General features: G+C 40.3%; 1 protein-coding gene across 3 annotated transcripts in view; it reads left to right on the top strand.

The window, feature by feature from the left end:
- The first annotated feature begins 212 nt into the window (after window positions 1-212).
- The window catches only part of quob (quattro b), a 28,805-nt gene continuing 11,596 nt past the window's right edge, over window positions 213-17,421 (top strand). For all 3 annotated transcript variants that reach the window (XR_013909052.1, XM_080301372.1, XM_026168444.2), the window contains exons 1-10: window positions 213-514; window positions 9,276-9,473; window positions 9,915-11,463; window positions 12,365-12,535; window positions 12,971-13,094; window positions 13,973-14,066; window positions 14,318-14,404; window positions 14,487-14,603; window positions 15,521-15,619; window positions 15,709-15,857. Coding sequence is in view for 2 of the 3 variants with exons in the window: in XM_080301372.1 (XP_080157498.1) it covers window positions 512-514; window positions 9,276-9,473; window positions 9,915-11,463; window positions 12,365-12,535; window positions 12,971-13,094; window positions 13,973-14,066; window positions 14,318-14,404; window positions 14,487-14,603; window positions 15,521-15,619; window positions 15,709-15,857 (2,591 nt within the window). In the remaining variant the exon portion in view is untranslated. The remainder of the gene's footprint in view (window positions 515-9,275; window positions 9,474-9,914; window positions 11,464-12,364; window positions 12,536-12,970; window positions 13,095-13,972; window positions 14,067-14,317; window positions 14,405-14,486; window positions 14,604-15,520; window positions 15,620-15,708; window positions 15,858-17,421) is intronic.

Here is a 17,421-nt window from a genome sequence, read left to right as displayed (position 1 = left end):
AGCAGATACTGTACATTCAGTAAATGTTTTCCTGAACGCTTTGTGTCTCCGTTTGTGACACATTGTGTCTGTGGGTGTGCTTGGTTGTGTGAAAAAAGAGAAAAAAGCGTTTGAGAAAGAGCAAAGAAACTCTGAATAGCCTCGAGGGGGTTTTCCTCTGAAAGGGAATGCTTTTCTCCACCCCCTCACAGACACCCTCTACTTCGATCTCTCTCTCTTTCTCTGTCTCACTCCCAAACACTCAGAGTGGCCGTAGAAGCGAAACAAACTTAAAAGAAGAGAAAAAGAATCAACGGGCAGCTCGACAATTTGCGTCTCTCTCTGTGCCACACACTCAGACTTGGGGAAGGTCTGCCAAGAATGGAACTGACTTTACTTACTTTTGAAACTGCTGATGAACTAAACATGGCAAGTTCTTCTGCACAAAGCCAAAGGAGGCTGTCTGGAGAGGATTACCGGGGCCAAAAAATGACAAAACCTTCTGCTTTGTAGAGGAGAAGCTCCTGCAAACATGGTAAAGTAACACCAAGTTTCCCTCCCGGGTATCCTCATTGTCCATTGTTACTTTCTGGTTTAAGATTTAAACTGCTCCACTGACCCAGTAACTCAGAGTCTGATTTCTGGTCTGGACAAGTGAACAAGTGAATTTCTTTCTGTGACTTTGCCAGCTATGTGTACATGTGTGTGTGTGTGGGCTACTGGAAGCCTGATACATTGGTTTACACGCAGGGCATCATTTTACCTTCTTTCAACTTTTGTTTTCTAGTTGGAGAGTTCTGAGCACGGTAATGATGCACACTTTTTGCTCTCGTCTTTTATGAAACTTTATCTTTGTAACACACAAAGGGAGTACAAAACCCAATGTGAGTGCTCTCTCCAAAGCTTTTTGTAATCCCGAGCACAGTTGGTGGGACCGTTTCACATCAACAGCCAGCAGCATCTCAAGCTTTTTAAGTGTGTGCACACCAACAAAGAGAGAGTGACAGAGAGAGGCGCATTGTCGTTTGTCTCGCATCCTTAAGTCCTTTGATTCGGACTTAATTGATGCGGACGGCACACATACTTGAGTGAGTGGAGAGTGTTTCGATGTATAAATTATTTTACTGCTTTGCATGCGCACAAAATGGAATTCTCCAGTTCAGCGGTCGGCTCTTTAAAAAGTTCAAACCGTAGAGCTTTTAAAGATAGGAGGGGACTAATCTAATCCCAGTCACAGCAGAATGTAATTAATTACGATGAGTAAGCCACAAGATGGGGAACACTGATGGTGGATTTGTGGGAGGATGTGGTTTCTTTAAACTTTTATTTACATATTGCTGCTGCTATTAAATTTGTTTTTAAAAAAGGAAAGAAAAATCCCTAAATGCTTGCTTGGAGCATGGCTTTTATTTTTGGTAAACTGGAATATATTTAGTCAGTCTCACATTTATCCTTTATATTTATGGAATATACTGTTATTTCTTACATGGGAATCTGTCTGACCCATAACATCTGTCCAAGCTTAAGTGATAGCTTTACAGCAGGAAGGAAGGATGTTTAAAGAAGTACAAACTTGACTGCGAATGGCGGCCATCACTGTACTTTGCTCCCACTTCACTGCAGCGCTAGTTTGACCAGCTTTCAAAGACGTAACTGTTTGTTTTACTTAATGCCTGACTGATGCCATGAGCCTGCAGAGTCTCACTTATTAAACTGCTGCACTGTGCAAGACCTACTGTGTTTAAACTCTCTACAATATTACAAAAGCCCAACTCGTGGCATGCTGGTGTGCAATGTATTTGCATTTAGTTACTCATGAAAAGCACAACCAAGAGTCACTTATTAACTATCAAGGTCAAGAACTTTCCTCTTGAGGCCTCACAGAATCATGTGTTATGTGTTCCTTTAGTGTACAGTAAACACAGTTACCTACTGCGGGACAGACAATATTTTCAATTGTCAGTTGAAGTGATAAAATTATATTTAAAATATATGCAAATTATGAAAGTGCAGATGAGAGTTCCACTTGGGCTTTGGACTTGCTCTCGTCTTATAAAAACATATTTAGAGGCAGCAGGCGAGCAGACTTTCTACAAAACAGTAACAGTTGCAGAAGAGTAGCTAACAAGAATAAGCAAACAATGACAGGTTTAGCTTTCACAAGAGAAAAAAATTATGCCTCTTTTCACTAAATATTTTATTAATATAGTTGCTTTAGTTGTCTGCCGTTGCTGTTGTGCTGTGCTGGTAGAGACAATTGATTTATCTGAGTTCTTATGGGTTTTTTTTTTCATTTTGGGGGCGTTAAAACGATCAAATACTCACTCCCCCCTTTAAATTAGCTAATACTGCACACTGCTCAACTTGATTTTAATTTTTGCCAAGTCTCTGCTGAGGCTGACTGGGAAAATGAACTCATTTGATTTATGAAGAAATTATGGATAATCACAGACATCTGCCATTTGGAACTGTATGATCCAAACAGATTTCATTTTGCTTCACGTCAAGGCTCTGAGAGTTGCCGTGAAGCTGTGGACTGAATTTTCAGTGTGTCTATCATCTCTGTATCACAAAAGTGGGTCAGATGCAACAGAGGCTTTGCACTTGTATTTCCAAAACAGAGCCCCAGCCAAGTGTTCAAGGAAAAATGTCAGTGCCTCGGCTGTTTGCAGGCCAGCTTTCATCAGGCATTGTCTCTAGAAAAGTTTGTTTTTGCAACATTGCCATTTCCTCCCCAATCTGTGGCTTTCCAGTTGCATGAATTAATTTTAAATGCAGTTTGTTAACGGTACAGAAAAAAAATACAGATTGCACTTCCTCTGTTTGACTTACATTTCTTTGAACTCGCAGAAGACCCTCATACTACCTTGCAAGAATGAAGAGCAGCAGATGTTACTGCACTGCACTCCTAATACGCAAGCTCACAGACATAGAAATCCAAATTGTCACATGGCTTAATACATTTTACAACACTTCTTCTAACAGTACAAGTACCTTTTCCACACTGGGGGCCAGTATGTTGTGTTGCACTGTCTAAATACTAGATAAATTGAATTTTATGTTCGATATTTTGAAGCCAGGATCGGCTTCAGGAAGAAGGCTCAGATCCAGAAGGTTTTGCTTAGTCATGTTAAATGGGAGCGGTTCATGAATGAATCAGCTATGGTGACATTGTGCCAGAAAAAAAGTCCCTGTGTGAACCTTTCAATCATAGATGTATTTTTTGGTTCGCTTGTTTTTACACAGGGCCGTCACTGCTGTATGTCTTTACTGGTCATGGGAAGTCTGTGCTGTCTGATCTTGTGGTGGCATGAAAGAAAAAGAGAAACTATGTCATATGGCGCACTTTAAAGCATCTAGGTTTATCCTTAGATCAGATAAGGATTTTGAAACACGGATTTATGATTTCAGCAGAGATGACGGCATAGATTTACGTAGGATTCAAACACACTTGGTTCATTGTCCTACGATATAAGCAAATATTTTCAGCATGACGGCCTGCAGCAGTGCTGTTTTGACACTTCAAGTTATAAGCTGTTGGACTTGTTCAGTCTTATATTATTTGCAGATTAAGGTTCAATTAATGGATTATCTGTGAAAGCTCTCCCACGTTCTGTGGAAACTTGCCAGTGTTCAATACTACAGCACCATGAGTAAGGACTGGAAATCTGATACACTCTTTATTGAACTACAAAATGAACAAATGTATTTATGGGACTCTACATTACTCTTAGCGGAAGAAACAAAGCGATGTAGTAATTTTGTCTCATGTGGGATTTTTCATCTTAAAAGGCTTTAAGATGGCTTATCCGTGGGAGCCCTCTGCTGAGTTATAAAGGCTTAGAGCACACACAGAGGCAGTTCTGTCTCATCACCAAACAGACAGAAGGAAATAGTAGAAAAGGAGGGGGAGTAGCTCAGAGACACTGGGAACATGGTTTTCATTAAGACATGACTAACACTCATTTTGATGATGATGGCTCGAAGTCAAAAGATCGTTTTTATTTTGGGTTCCGTGTGAAAGTAGTCAGAGTAAAGCGTACGCTGCAAAACGCAATTGTTTTTGAACTGTGAAATAAAGAGAAAGGAAGATGACACCTGCATATGAAGCTGACTCACTTTAGCTCTACTATGTGCTGTGTTTTTTCTTTCCATGACAACATTTCTTCAGTTGACATGTCACAGGCGCTCAGCCTACTGTGTCCACGCTGTTTTTGTCTTCTCTCATGGCTGAGTTGGTGGTGTGTCATCTCTCAGGTACAAGACTAAACGTGCAGAATTCAGGCAGTTGTCAGGAAATACTGGACAGTCTTAACTGTCACTTTTGGTTATGTTTTGGGTTTACCCTGGAGGTGCAGTGACGGCCGATCTCTTATGAGGAGTTCAAGAAAATGTGATGAACAGTCAGAAACGAAAACATAAACCAAACTCTTTCAACATGTCGCATCAAAAGCTGCGCCAGTTTAGTAAAGGTTAATCTCCATCACAATTACATCTTTTGACCCATATAGCTGATGACAATGCAGTACTCACCTTGACAGGTTGTTTATGCAGTAGCTCAGTTCTCGACCAAGACTTTTGTAAGCCCCAGCCTGAGGCAATATGGTGAAACCTGCCATAATGCTTGCTATTCTCTATACAAAACACTGAAAAAAAAAAAACTCCTAAGGGGCAGTAGACAAGACAAAGAAAGAGCTAACCTTTATAACAAATGCCTCTTGTCCATGTGGTTAGGTCAGCTCAGGTCAAACAATGACCTTTGTTGTAGACTGAAGCTCTTTCTAGAGTTAAATCGCAGGCTGCAATGGACAATTATCACAAGATAGGAAATCCCCTTGTCTAGAAAATGCAGGAGAGACAGTGTTGGAATGTTTTCAGCTGGCCACGGACCAAAAACAACAATCTCAAAATGAAAGTTCAGGATTTAAGCTTGACTGAATACCCTTCACTGGCTGATTCTGGAAATAAAATATATCTTGGTGGAAAAGCAAAGACGCTTTATGGTCATATGAGCTGGTTACTGTACACTGATAGATGGTGGAGAGAAAGAAAAATGCCATAATGATGCATGAAAGAGACTCTGCCTGGATATTTAAAACAGACTGAAGGAACAGATATGAGTCTATTGTGATGCCAGGAAGGTGACACAAAGAGCGTACTAAACAGGAAAGAGACAGTAGAAAATAAACTCGAAACATGAGGATGTTGATTAAAAGCAGTGTAGCTGAAAACTGGCTTCTATGTAAACTAAAGCAACAGATACACAAGCATGTTCAATAATGCAATTTAGTGAGTTGGTGCAACATAGAAAATGCATGGCTGTCCCTCTATTGAGGTTTGACCCACCACACCTTTGGATGCATGGATCGATGGTTGTTTAACTATCATTATATTGAAAAAGATTATACTAGCATATGCTGCTGTGACTGCAACTTACGATTATGACTTCATTATTGTAATAATAATGTTTTCCAATACCACACACAGACACATTTTGCTTTGTTTGACAGATATTAATGATGAGTCTTTCACAGTTCAGACCTGTTTAGAACATTTTCTGGCACTGGTAGGCACACATACCAGTACGAGCAACACAGCACTAGAAGTGAGTTGACTCGCTAGCCAGTCTGAACTGGTTCCAGCTGAGCTATGCTTAGTAAATCTTAAAATTGTCTCTCTCATGCAAATATTGCTAGCCAAACCACCCATAGAGATGACTTCCAGTCAGGGAAGTTTTCTTTTTTAGCTGGTGTTAACAAAAACAGAGGTTTATTTCTCAATTCAACAGAAGGGACTTGGAAGGATTCAGTTGCAGTAAGGAAATGATTTAAAGTCGCATTACACAACAGTGGATGAACTCTATTAAATTTGTGGAATATAACCTGAAATCTATCATCTACATAAGAAAGAGCACACGTGCAAAACTGCACCAATTCAAATAAAGCCCTCCCTGAGAACCTGAAGTCCTCAACTCTGCAAAGTAAGTTCAGGGAGCCGTGCTTTATTAGACAGGACCACAGGTTTACTGTTAACTAACAGAAATACAGTAGTGGCTGCAGTCAGTCTAAAACAGCTGTGATGCATTACCATTTAAGAGCCTTCCTAAGAGGTATTCTGCTCTCCATTTCGTGATCTGTTGTGACAGATGTGCACAATCAGAAAAGCATTCTTTTCTACTTAGGGAATGCAAAGGCTCCATAGACTCAGAGCACTGTGAATGGTCAAATATTGGTATTGATTTACATCCAGAAATCTTGTCATGAGTCCAGTAGATCAACATTAGCTCATTTCACAGACATTTCAGTCACTTTGTATTCACTATGTATGTGCAATCCTGTTTTGTGAATGCAAAGACTAAACAGAGTTGAAAGATTTACTGAAATACCAAATGGATTATAAACAGCTGGAATTTTATGACATTTGCATGTTTTATGTCCAAGTTGCTCGCAAGTATCTGCATCTGCCAAATGGTCCCAGTGTAAACCAGTGTGAGGTCTTTGAAGCTCCTGCACTTGTGTTTACACTGAGCCGCTCTGGTCTTGGTCAGGCCATCAACCTAAATGAGGAAGGGGCTAAAAAACAGAGTCCTTTGTAGGCTTGGAGATTAACACAGCAGGCTACTGACAAGTGATTGTGTGAATAACATACCTGCTGTGATTAGCGACTGATATCTATGCAGATTCAAAAGAAGTCCTTATATTCAAATATCAACTCGGTATGAATATTATGGCTTTCCTTTTCATTACCAAACATTGATTTGGTTCTAGGATAGGATAGAAGAATAATTGTACATTTCACCTCTATCTGGCATGAGATAAGACTGTGAAGAGCACTATATTTAATAATCTTGAGACACTATAAAAATATTACATTGTATTTCATGGGTTTTCCAGCCAAGTTAGCAATGTGGAAATCAATGCCGGTCAGCCTCCCCAAGTGGTTTTCACTTTTGAAGTTCTCATTTTTCAGTCAGATGCATATGTCAGTGTATCCAAAGTGTTCCCTCGATGATTCCCAAGAATTTGGCAATCACGTGACTTTTCTTCTTTCATCTCCTAGAGGTTCACATTGCTGCACCTTTTATCACATGCTAGAGGAACTTCACTTTTGTCCAGCACTCTGGTTAATGACCAGGTGATACAGCTGCTCTGTATATAATAATATAATAATAGCATAATATATTAATATTTAATATACAATAATAGTCTTTTCTTTTACAAACTTATTTTACTTTATTTATATATTGTGCTACATGTAAATGTTACATCTGTGCACAAAACTCTGGATTCATTTTCATGCAGCTGGTGTACTTATACATCAAACCAACAGTAGAATATCTGCAGTACCAAACACTGTTGTACTAAGCCAGGGGTCAGCAACCTTTCACATCCAAAGAGCCATTTGGACCCGGTTTCCAGGCAAACGGAAACACTGGGAGCCGCAAATACTTTTTGACATCTAAAATGAAGATAACACTGTATATATTGTTTTTTACCTTTATGCTTTGTGTGAACAACTAAGGTGTGTTGCTTATGAAATCCATGAAGTGCTACAGAGAAAATTACATTTTATTTATGTAATTAACACATTTTGAACTCTTAAAGAAATATAACAAAAGGAAAGACGCTGAACTAAAATGATCCATGTAGCAAACAAAAACTGTTGTGAGCCGCCACCCTTATATTGCCTATGTATTTTACCTGGTTAATGTGTGTGGCGGGGCGTGTTCTGCAGTGGCACCTGCAATCACGCCTCGCCGCCTTTACTTCTGTGCCGTCTATGCTGTTGTGTTGGTATGTGTCAGGCTGTGAGCTTTAACACCGACTGTATACGTACAGCAACCGTGTGTGAAAAGTGGTCAATAAAAAGATGCTGAAAAGCGTGTTCATGGAAACATCGTCGGGTCTGCCGTGATATCTTTACAATGGGACTTCTGCTCCTGAACCTCTGCGCACAGCGTCTGCAAATCGGGGCTGTACGAAGTCACTTTCATCTTCACGCAGGACTGTAAGCTGTCGTCTGTGAAGCGTGAGCGGTGTTTGTTTTTAACACAGTTCACGGTGGAGAACAGCTGCTGACATAACATGAATCCGAAGGTCCATAATTGGCCTACCTCGGGTTGAAAGTCTTGGCGGGTACACCGGCTTCTGCGAGTGTGACGCTTATTTTGAGCGATGACAAAATAAAAGAATATAATTGTATTTTTATATTTCAATATCACAATAATCTTCCAATTTAGAACTACAAGTTAAAAAAGAACTAACAAAAATAAAATACACTTCAGCTAATTACTTCTAATTTATTTTCCCAAACCACGCGGAGCCGCACTACAAGGACTAAAGAGCCGCAGGTTGCCGACCCCTGTACTAAGCCATGTTGACAGGCTTCACGTCTCTAGTCATCACCACCTCAAAACTGGGCTTATAGTCTGGTTGGTGCACCAAAACTGCTTTGAAGACATTATCTTTTCATCTGAATAGTTTCCATGTGCTTAGATGGACTTCACTTGTGGCACAGCTGGTCCTAGTAGAATGCCCATGCAAGCATTCGCAAGATTACTAAAAGCAGACGTCTGCCCACAGGCTGCTACTTTACCTTCTGACATAAGATGGTGTCATATGCAGTGGCATCTTTATGAAACCATATGCTTCTTTGTCATTTTCAATTACATCAGATGCCGACCCAGGTCTGCTGCTAATATACCAGTTCAAATGAAGTGTATCCTGGCTAGACATGAAACAAGTTGCACATACTCATACAGGACAGACTTAATTATCTCCATAATAAAATTGAAATCCTTTTGAACAGGCTTGTTCATGCTTTCTTCTGTGCTGATCTTGCCTTTAATCATCCAAGTAGACTGAATAAGAATTCACTGACCCAACAGTGAACTCATAAAAAAAAATAATATATCTGTTTCTTTATGACAGCAAAAACTTTTTAAACTGATTTCAAACCCAGCACAGTGAAGGTGAGCAGGTCTGGAAAATCATCTGTCTCGTAATTTGGCATTTGCACAGCAATTGTTGTCGACCTGTTTTGGCTTTTGAGGCTTTTTTCTTTCAAATACCTTATTTGAAGAAAGTTGTGTCTAAACAGACATAGTTTGTAATTCATGGTCACGGTGTACTCGTTTTCCACATGTGGAACTGAAAATAGCAGCGTTTGTGAAAAGGCTGAAAATACCAGAAAATTTGATAAAAAATCAAATCCACAGTGACAGACTGAGCGACATCTGCATTTCTGTAGACGTCCAAACTTCATCTGACTGCCCTTCATCTCTTTTTCTCCTACAGAACCCAGAATCTCTGGACTCGTCCATCCAGAGTGTGCTGTCGGCCCTCTTCCCACCGTTTGAGGCCACAGCGCCCATCGTCCTCTGCCAGCTGTTTCGCACTATTGAGGAACGTTATCACGGTGATGCTCTGCAGTGTTTACTTGACTTCCTGATTCCTTCCAAACATGTGCTGGAAAGTGTCCAACAGGCAGCATGTGTGAGTAGAAATCATATCTTTGTGTCTTTGTGAAGTCTTCCATATGTTAAAAGGTTGAGGGGTTCAAATAGTGTCAACTGTCCAAGTGATAAAGGCTACCCTGCAAACTTGTGCTGCTGCAAACGTATTTTTCACTGTATAGAAGTGATTAATAAAAATTGTGATTTATAAGCTACAGCATACTGTAGACATTGTTTTGTTTTGTATAGAAAACTTAGGCTCAGTCAGAGCATCAGATGCCCACATGAATCTAAATGCCTCAAATTACACCAGTGGTAAATTCAGTTTTACAGTATGATCAAAAGATTTACTGTAGATGTCCAAACTTATAAGCAGGAAACACAGAACCAAACAATCAATACAGCAATGCAGTGAATTAAGTAGACAGTAATTTAGAAACAAAACTGCATTGTAAGAAACCTTATTTGATTTTTTTCCTAGGCTGGATACTCTGATGTGGTTTTCCGCTGTGAGGGCTGGCCTCTCTGTCTCCATGACAAAACGGTCATCCAGTTAGCGCCCGTTAACCCCTTGCTGTTGCGTCCTGGAGACTTCTATCTTCAAGTGGAGCCTTTTGGGGAACAAGCGGCACGCATCGTCCTCAAATGTCTTCTTGAGGAAGGATGTCGAGAAGTGGAGGAGACCCCCATCCCTGAAACGTCTTATCCCTGCATCTTCACCAAAGACTGGCTGCGGGACATCAACGAAGGACGTGATGGAACTCCTTTGTCACGGTGTTTGCTTTGCACAGACCAAGGTGTAATTAAGTTGCCGTGGGCCAAAATTGCAATTCCAGAGTTTTTAGACAAGCCTAAGATCATGCCCACCTGTCAGAAATCTCGCCCTGAGCCAAAGCAGATTTCAGTTCCCATCCACTTCAACTCCTCCACCCTACCAGTTGAAGCCACGATTCTTCCAGCAAATGACAGGATGTCAGCATCTTTAAGACCCGCAGCCTGTTCTTCCAAACTTGTCAAAATGGAAGATAAAAGAGGGGCCCCGAAATCCTGCTCCAAACCATTAATCAAGCCGGTGGGTTGGGTTTCTCCTAATACCTGGGACAGTCATAACTATCAAGAGATTGAGGGTGATTATGTAGACCTGGTGGATATCGACAAAGGGAAAGAGCTTGTGGATAAACAGAGAGACAGGCTTCCAAATCCAACCAATTCAGTTTTGTTCAAACCTGTTAGACCACCCCCACCTGTGCCACTTGGGAATAGCGTTCCCTGCGGACGCACGCTTCAGTATACAGAGGAGCGTTTTAAACCATGCAGCCAGGGGAAGCTGGAGCAGGACCTCACTGATGAAGACATGAAGTGCAGGTACAGAGATTCATACCTGGCGGCACTGACAAATCCAGTGCCTTTTGAGAAAGGGAGTGTAGACCTCCTGGCTGCCTTGGAGGAGGTCGGCCTGACTGAAGATGGGGAGTTAAAATCTAAGGCTAAAATTGGTGCTCAAAAAGACCAAGTAGGAAACTATTGTAACCACTGTAAGGAACCTGTGTTTGGTAATGAGCCCTTCCCTTGCAAACACTGCCATGAGCCAACACCAGCAAACTTAAAGCCCCACCTTCCTAGTAAATGTGAGCCGGAAAACCTCATGAAGGAGTCGCCCATAATTTTGAAATCAACCCCTGGTTTGAGCCAAAGTCAGAGAGTTCAGACAAAACTTATTTCTCACCCATCAGGACATTGTGCTTTTATGCATCCAGTATCAGATGTGTCCTCGGGGACCCCTGGTGGTGACCTGGAGTCGCACCAGAGGGGGAAGGATGTGAAACCATCAGGCAAGCACAAAGTTAAAGTGAGGTCTTTGTCCGCTGTCTCAGAAACTCCTACAGGGAGGCCACTTCTCTATAAGCTCAACAACAGGAGCCATAGTGATATTTGCCCTGCAACAGTCACGAACTTAATGCACTGTAGGCAAGAAGTTCAACTTGATGAGGAAACTCTGAAACTGGAAACAGAGAAGTGTCTAAAAAAAGGTAAGTGAGGGATAACATCCATGCGACTCAACAACATTGTTATTATTTTGTGCACACAGCCATTAAAATGATCGGTTGCTCCATGTTCAAAGGGGCTTTGAAAGAATGTGCTCCAGTGAAGGTCACAGTTCACGAAGGCTCTTTAAAAGAGGGTTCAAAGGTTAAAGATCAGGTTTGAGTATGATCTTCCTCTAGGGATTCTCCCAATGCTGTCTGGGTTCTCTGGCAGTACAGCCACATTTATGTCATTCCCATTATCAAGGGAGTGAAAGGAAATAGCATGCTGCACCCCAGTGAAAGAAAGGGCCTGAACCCACTGGGTAGAAAGAAAAAAGCAGAGCATTCTTCTAATGTAGAGAGACAGCATAACGTGCAAGAAGGCAGTTTCTCTATCCTCTGCACCCAGTGGCATGTGCCCGCAAGCCCTCAGAGGGGCAAGTTGAGATCTTGACTGGAGACATGCTTGTCACGGGCTGTTAAAGTGGCAAAGAGAGAGAGGACAGATGAGGCCTTGTTGGCTCCAAGAGGAGGCCAACTAGTAAAAGCAAGATTTAGTAGTCAGACCGCCGCTGTGTTTTGTTATAAAGACCATGTCCAGTATTTAGAAGTGGTCTGTGAATGTCTGTGCAGCTGTGTAACTTTAAACATGTTAAAGATATGGCTGTTAAAATTATTAATTGCTGTTGTTATAAAAGGGCAAAGGTTACTGGACAGAAAATGAAGCTGACAGTTTACAGGAAGGCGTTGCACGATCTTAGAATAAAGTCCCTCAATAAAAAACAGTCTAATGGATAATTAAAAATATATGATCATTTTTCATGCTTGCTGCCAAAAATCATGTTTTGAGTTGTCACATTTATAAAACATTCAAAATATATAAATATATTTTTTGCTTTGTCAGATTCTCAGCCGAGCAGAAGTGAAGCTTTGTCCACTGCAGAGGGGCCGGGTACCAAACTCCACAACTTAAAGACAGAAAGTATATCCTCTTCTGACACTCAGCATCCCTCGCAAGAGTCAGCTTTCAGGAGGATCAGTGGCCTGCTTGAACTGGGGATTGTGTGTTTGCCAGGTAATTTTGCACTTGTTAGTGTATGACATGAGAATATATTATTTTGCAATGTGATTTTTCACTGCAAAATAACCATTTCTGGCATACAGTACATGTTACTGTATGCTTCAAATTTCTTTTTTGTACCTAAGAAGTCAAATACTGCACACAACATGACGACTTAGCATTTTAACAGGTAAAAACAGTTTTTATTTGATCAGAGGATGACATCAGCGGCTTCTGTGTCATTGTAAGATGTGATGGATCAGATGTTATAATTATTATGTGCCTCAAAAAGCTCAGCAGAAGCGAGTGACGCCTCAGTTTTCAGTGTTAAACATAAAAGGTTAAATTTAATGTAGCCCTGACTTCCTGTGACTGAAAATTCATATAAAGAAAACTTTTACCACTTCATGGATTTATTAAAAGCATCTTCTCCATCATGTCCATCCGCAGGCAGCAGGGACAAGACTGGCAGGGCAGTTGTGGAGGTCCATGGTGACAGGATGGGGTGGACGTCCCCTCTTGTGTCAGCACAAAGCATCTGTGAATTACTGCTCTACTTACATTCTATACCAAGGTACAGTGCTGAAAGACTGAGATGTATCTCTAGAGAAAAAAAGATAACATTTCTGCAGTTAACAAACCTGTGAGAATGGAGTTTGTGCTTTGCAACATGTGGGAAGCTGATGTCTTCAGTGTGCCAGAAGAGGAAAATACTTGCTGGCTTTTCATTTAGCGCCTGTGATTATTATCTTATGAAAAGGTTCTACCACAAGAGGGCAGCAGCATATCATTTTCAATATTTCCAGTGGTCAGCAGGAAGCTGTGAATAATATTATGCATGACCTCATATCCACACCAACTGTTCTCCTATGGGTAATTAGTTTGTATAGCAACAGTTCTACAACTGTACAGATTTGACCTCTGCATATAGCACCTTAAGATCATTTGGCAGTAACATGGCTAATGTTTACTGACCGGTGGCCAGTAAACATTAGCCATGTTACTGGTCTAGTAAAGGGCAAATTAGCGGGCTTATTTGTTTACACTAACTAAAGGTTTTGATGCAAAGCTGTTCTACCAGAAAGCTGACCTTGTGCTGTCCCCAGCAAAGAGTCACACCACAACAGTCTGCAGCCAGGCTCGCTGCCAGCAGTCTGGTATGCAGCGCATTGACAGAAATAACAGCCTTGCTTGATGTAGGCTCACATAGGGATAAACAAAGAAGAAGTTTCTTTTTTCTTTGGTTTTTTTTTGTGAATTTGTGAAAAAGTTTAAGGTCTAAGTGTCAGATGTGGGTAAGTGGGAGTCAGATGAAGAGGTTAATGTAAATCTGAGATGTGGATTACTTAAAGCCCAAAAGCTCTTAAATCTGTTCTTTATTGCTAAATGAACACTGTGATGAAATATTACATTTGGGTTCCTAATGCGCTCTAACATGACTTGTTTTCGTAGGAAAGATGTTCGAGAGCTGGGAATGACTTTGGTCATCAATGCCAGGAAGAAGCCTCCCCCTCTTCACCTCTACAAGGCTCTATTGATGGCCCAGGTTAAAACAGTAATGCTGCATGCACATGCCAGAAAAAAGTTGATGCAAAGATTATGGGGAGTGTTTGGTTTACTGGAAAAAACAGGCCTGGGGGTATAGTGTACTGGCCTTGTGTACAGTACAAATTGCACTGTAGGTCTGTGGTCATTAAGGTTTTACCGTAAGTGAGAAAAAAAAGGCAGGATACTTAGACATGTACCACTTAATAACCCTCAGCAGCCTTCCCCTAACCTGTTCTCTTTCCGCTTCAGGAGCAAGCTCTCCATGCTGTCCACAGTATCGTCATGCTGATGGATAAAGACACTTGTCAGCGTCCTGAAAAACAGCCTGGTCTGCAGGTCAGACATCAAAACATTTCATTTCCCTATTCAGTATAAAAGTGTAACTCTTATTCACAAAGTGTTTGCCTTTGTCTCTTAGATGGATTTGGTGACCACTATGAAAGCCCTAAACAAGACGGTGGAAGCTTCCCAACTAACCTCTGATTTTGGAGGTACCTTCACTTACAGTCACACCGAGTGGCTGCAGTTCCATCAGGTACTAAAAATGCACGCTAAGTCTACACAACTGCTCTACTGGTGGTATTGAATCCTAACTACTTCACTCTGAAAACCCATGGAGTGGTGTCTGGTGACTAAAGTTGCTCAACCATAATTCAACACAGTTAAAATTAGGCTCCCACCCAGCCAACCACCCGGAGCATGCATGATATCCGATGTGCTATACTTTGAGTGCAGGAAGGGTGTGGTCACATGGGAAAGGGCAAAGTCTTATCTGAATGATGAATTTGATTATTTATTATAATGTTAATTGCTCACATTAAGTAGGGGCTGATATTTTATCCTGGTTACGGATAAAACTCAACACTGAGTCTCAAGGCCATTCTGCTTTAACACACAGATCAGTTACTTTGTGTAGCACATACGATACCATAAATTACATAATATTTAACTGTACTAGTGTGCAAATGAGGGGAAGGAGGAGTATGCCAGCCCAAGAAGAAGAAAATAAAGAATTGAACTGCCTGTAGACAGCTATAGATATTTTTTTAAATACAGTTATTTTTAAACCATTTATATTTCTTAATATATCTAATACTTAAAGCAAATTGAATGTTAAAGTAATACAGCATTTAACCACAATGTGGACTAGTAAATACAGTAAAACATATTCAATATTTGTTTTAGATCAGTAAGCTCCCGATAGCTTAAAGTTTCTTATATAAGTAGAAAAATTATTATAATGCGAGATATTAGACTTGATGCCCTAGTCATGTACCCTACAGTAATATTGTACGGATAGTTGAAAGCATCTAAAGTAACCAGCAGCACACTGATAATGGTGTCTGCAGATTTTTTAAAAATTAACTCAGTTTGTCTCCTTTTGCTTCCACACGGCGTTGCCTCTTCCACAAAGCTCCTCAGTTCAATACAATTGAACATGTTTTATTTCAGAGGCTGGTTTCATTTATGACTGACCTGCGAGGAGCTGACAGTTTGTTGCAAAAGGCCATTAAGAGGGTGGATAACAGAAACCCAATGGACACAGCTCAGGTAACATATATATATTTATACTGTATTGTTATTAAATTGGTGTATGCACCACACGCTTATATTTTGGCTTTGTATTTTGCATAAAACAGGAAGTGCAGCAATGCATTGAAGAACAGAGGATTTCAATGAAAGAAATGCTGGAAGATGCTAGACTGGTGACTTTGCAAAGGGAAGGAGGGGCTTTTCTGGCCAGGATGAAGAAAGAAGAGTTCAGATTTCCACAGTCTGAGGACTACAGGTGTCAGATATGATTTGTCACTGAATGATATTCTTCTTTTTTAACTTGTATTAATCTATATAACATGCTATAGAAAATCTAAGGGCTGTTTTATTTGCACTTGCCATACTTGGCAAATTTATGTGCACATTGCATTTGGAAGGGTAATGGGTGAAGCCATCCTGGGTATCACCAAACTTTACTAATCGGAATGATAACATGTAGGATTTCTCCTCCCTAATGGGAAAAAAACGACATGCATTTGAGGTAGAAGTCAATTAATGACCATTTTTAGATGCCTACACAGTCCTGGGAATATCTCTACTGTAATTATTCCAGCTAAGTGAAAACAAAAAACTGCTGGCTGCATGGCTGTGTGGGTGGCTGCAAAATGTTGTTTATATTAAATATTAACAACTAGTTTCATTTGTTTTACTTACCAGCAGGAAGCATAGTAAGTTATCCATGAAATGTTACCATAAATCATAGAATAACGACTATTAAACATATTTATTTTAATTGCTTTTTGCCTTGTTAAAAAAATAAAAAAAACACACCCCAGTAAAAACTGCATGAATCTTATTTGTGGTTTTAAACTAGAATTAAAGAGCAAACAGATTTTATTTGTCTTAACTTAAAGGCCCAAAAAGAGATGTGCAGCTACCACTAAACTCGTAAAAAATAGCTGTGGCAAAACAGGATTATTGTGTTTTAAAATACTTTTTAGTTTGGAAATTTTTTAATAGCGTGCTTCTTTTATACGAACAAATTCCAAAAATCTGGTGATTTTGAAAATCTCATAAAGTCATATTTTATTCGCAAGAGAACACAGAAAACATGAAATGTTTGAACTGAGATGGATATTGAACATTTTGAATTGAATAGCAGTGACCCATCTAACACAAACAAAAAAGCAAACGTTGAGACAGCACATCTATAAAGGCACCATCCACGCTGAAAGATATGCACATGTATTAGAGCAACAAAGAATAAGTAAGTCTTTTTCAGGGAAGGCCTTTTGTATTTTAGCAAGACAATAAAAAAAATGTATGCTGCATGTCTGTCATTGTAGAAGAGCCCTGCCTGCAGTTCAGCCTTTCTGCCAGCTGTAAATGAAAAATGAGATAAAGAAGATCGAGGACTGTTGTGCAACCAAGTATTTTATATCAGATAACAATGGGTCAACATTCCTCTCCCAAAGGTCCAGCAGCCGGTGTCCTCATTTTGATGTTCCCAGATGTTTACAGAGAGGGGTGTTACCCAGTTTTAAACATGGCCTGTTCTTAAATTTTTTTGAACCATGTTGCTGCCATCAAATTCAAAACGACCTTGCCTTTTTTCCTAGACTGGGAGTAAACATTTTTCTGTGTTCTAGTCTGGGTCAAATATGAGGTTGGCAAATCATTGCACTCTGTTTTTATTTACATTTTATGCAGTGTTAACAACAGTTTCAGAATTGGGTTTGCAATTAAAACAATAAAACAAGGACAGTGTCACATGATGGCTGTCAAAAACTGCCTGGCGTGATGCTGATTAAAAAGCCATTTCCCTCCCTGCATGACAAACGCAACCTCACAGTCAGTCT

Source organism: Astatotilapia calliptera, chromosome 5 (genome assembly GCF_964374335.1).
Source record: "Astatotilapia calliptera chromosome 5, fAstCal68.1, whole genome shotgun sequence".
Taxonomy (NCBI): domain Eukaryota; kingdom Metazoa; phylum Chordata; class Actinopteri; order Cichliformes; family Cichlidae; genus Astatotilapia; species Astatotilapia calliptera.
This window is presented reverse-complemented; position numbering and strand designations above follow the sequence as displayed.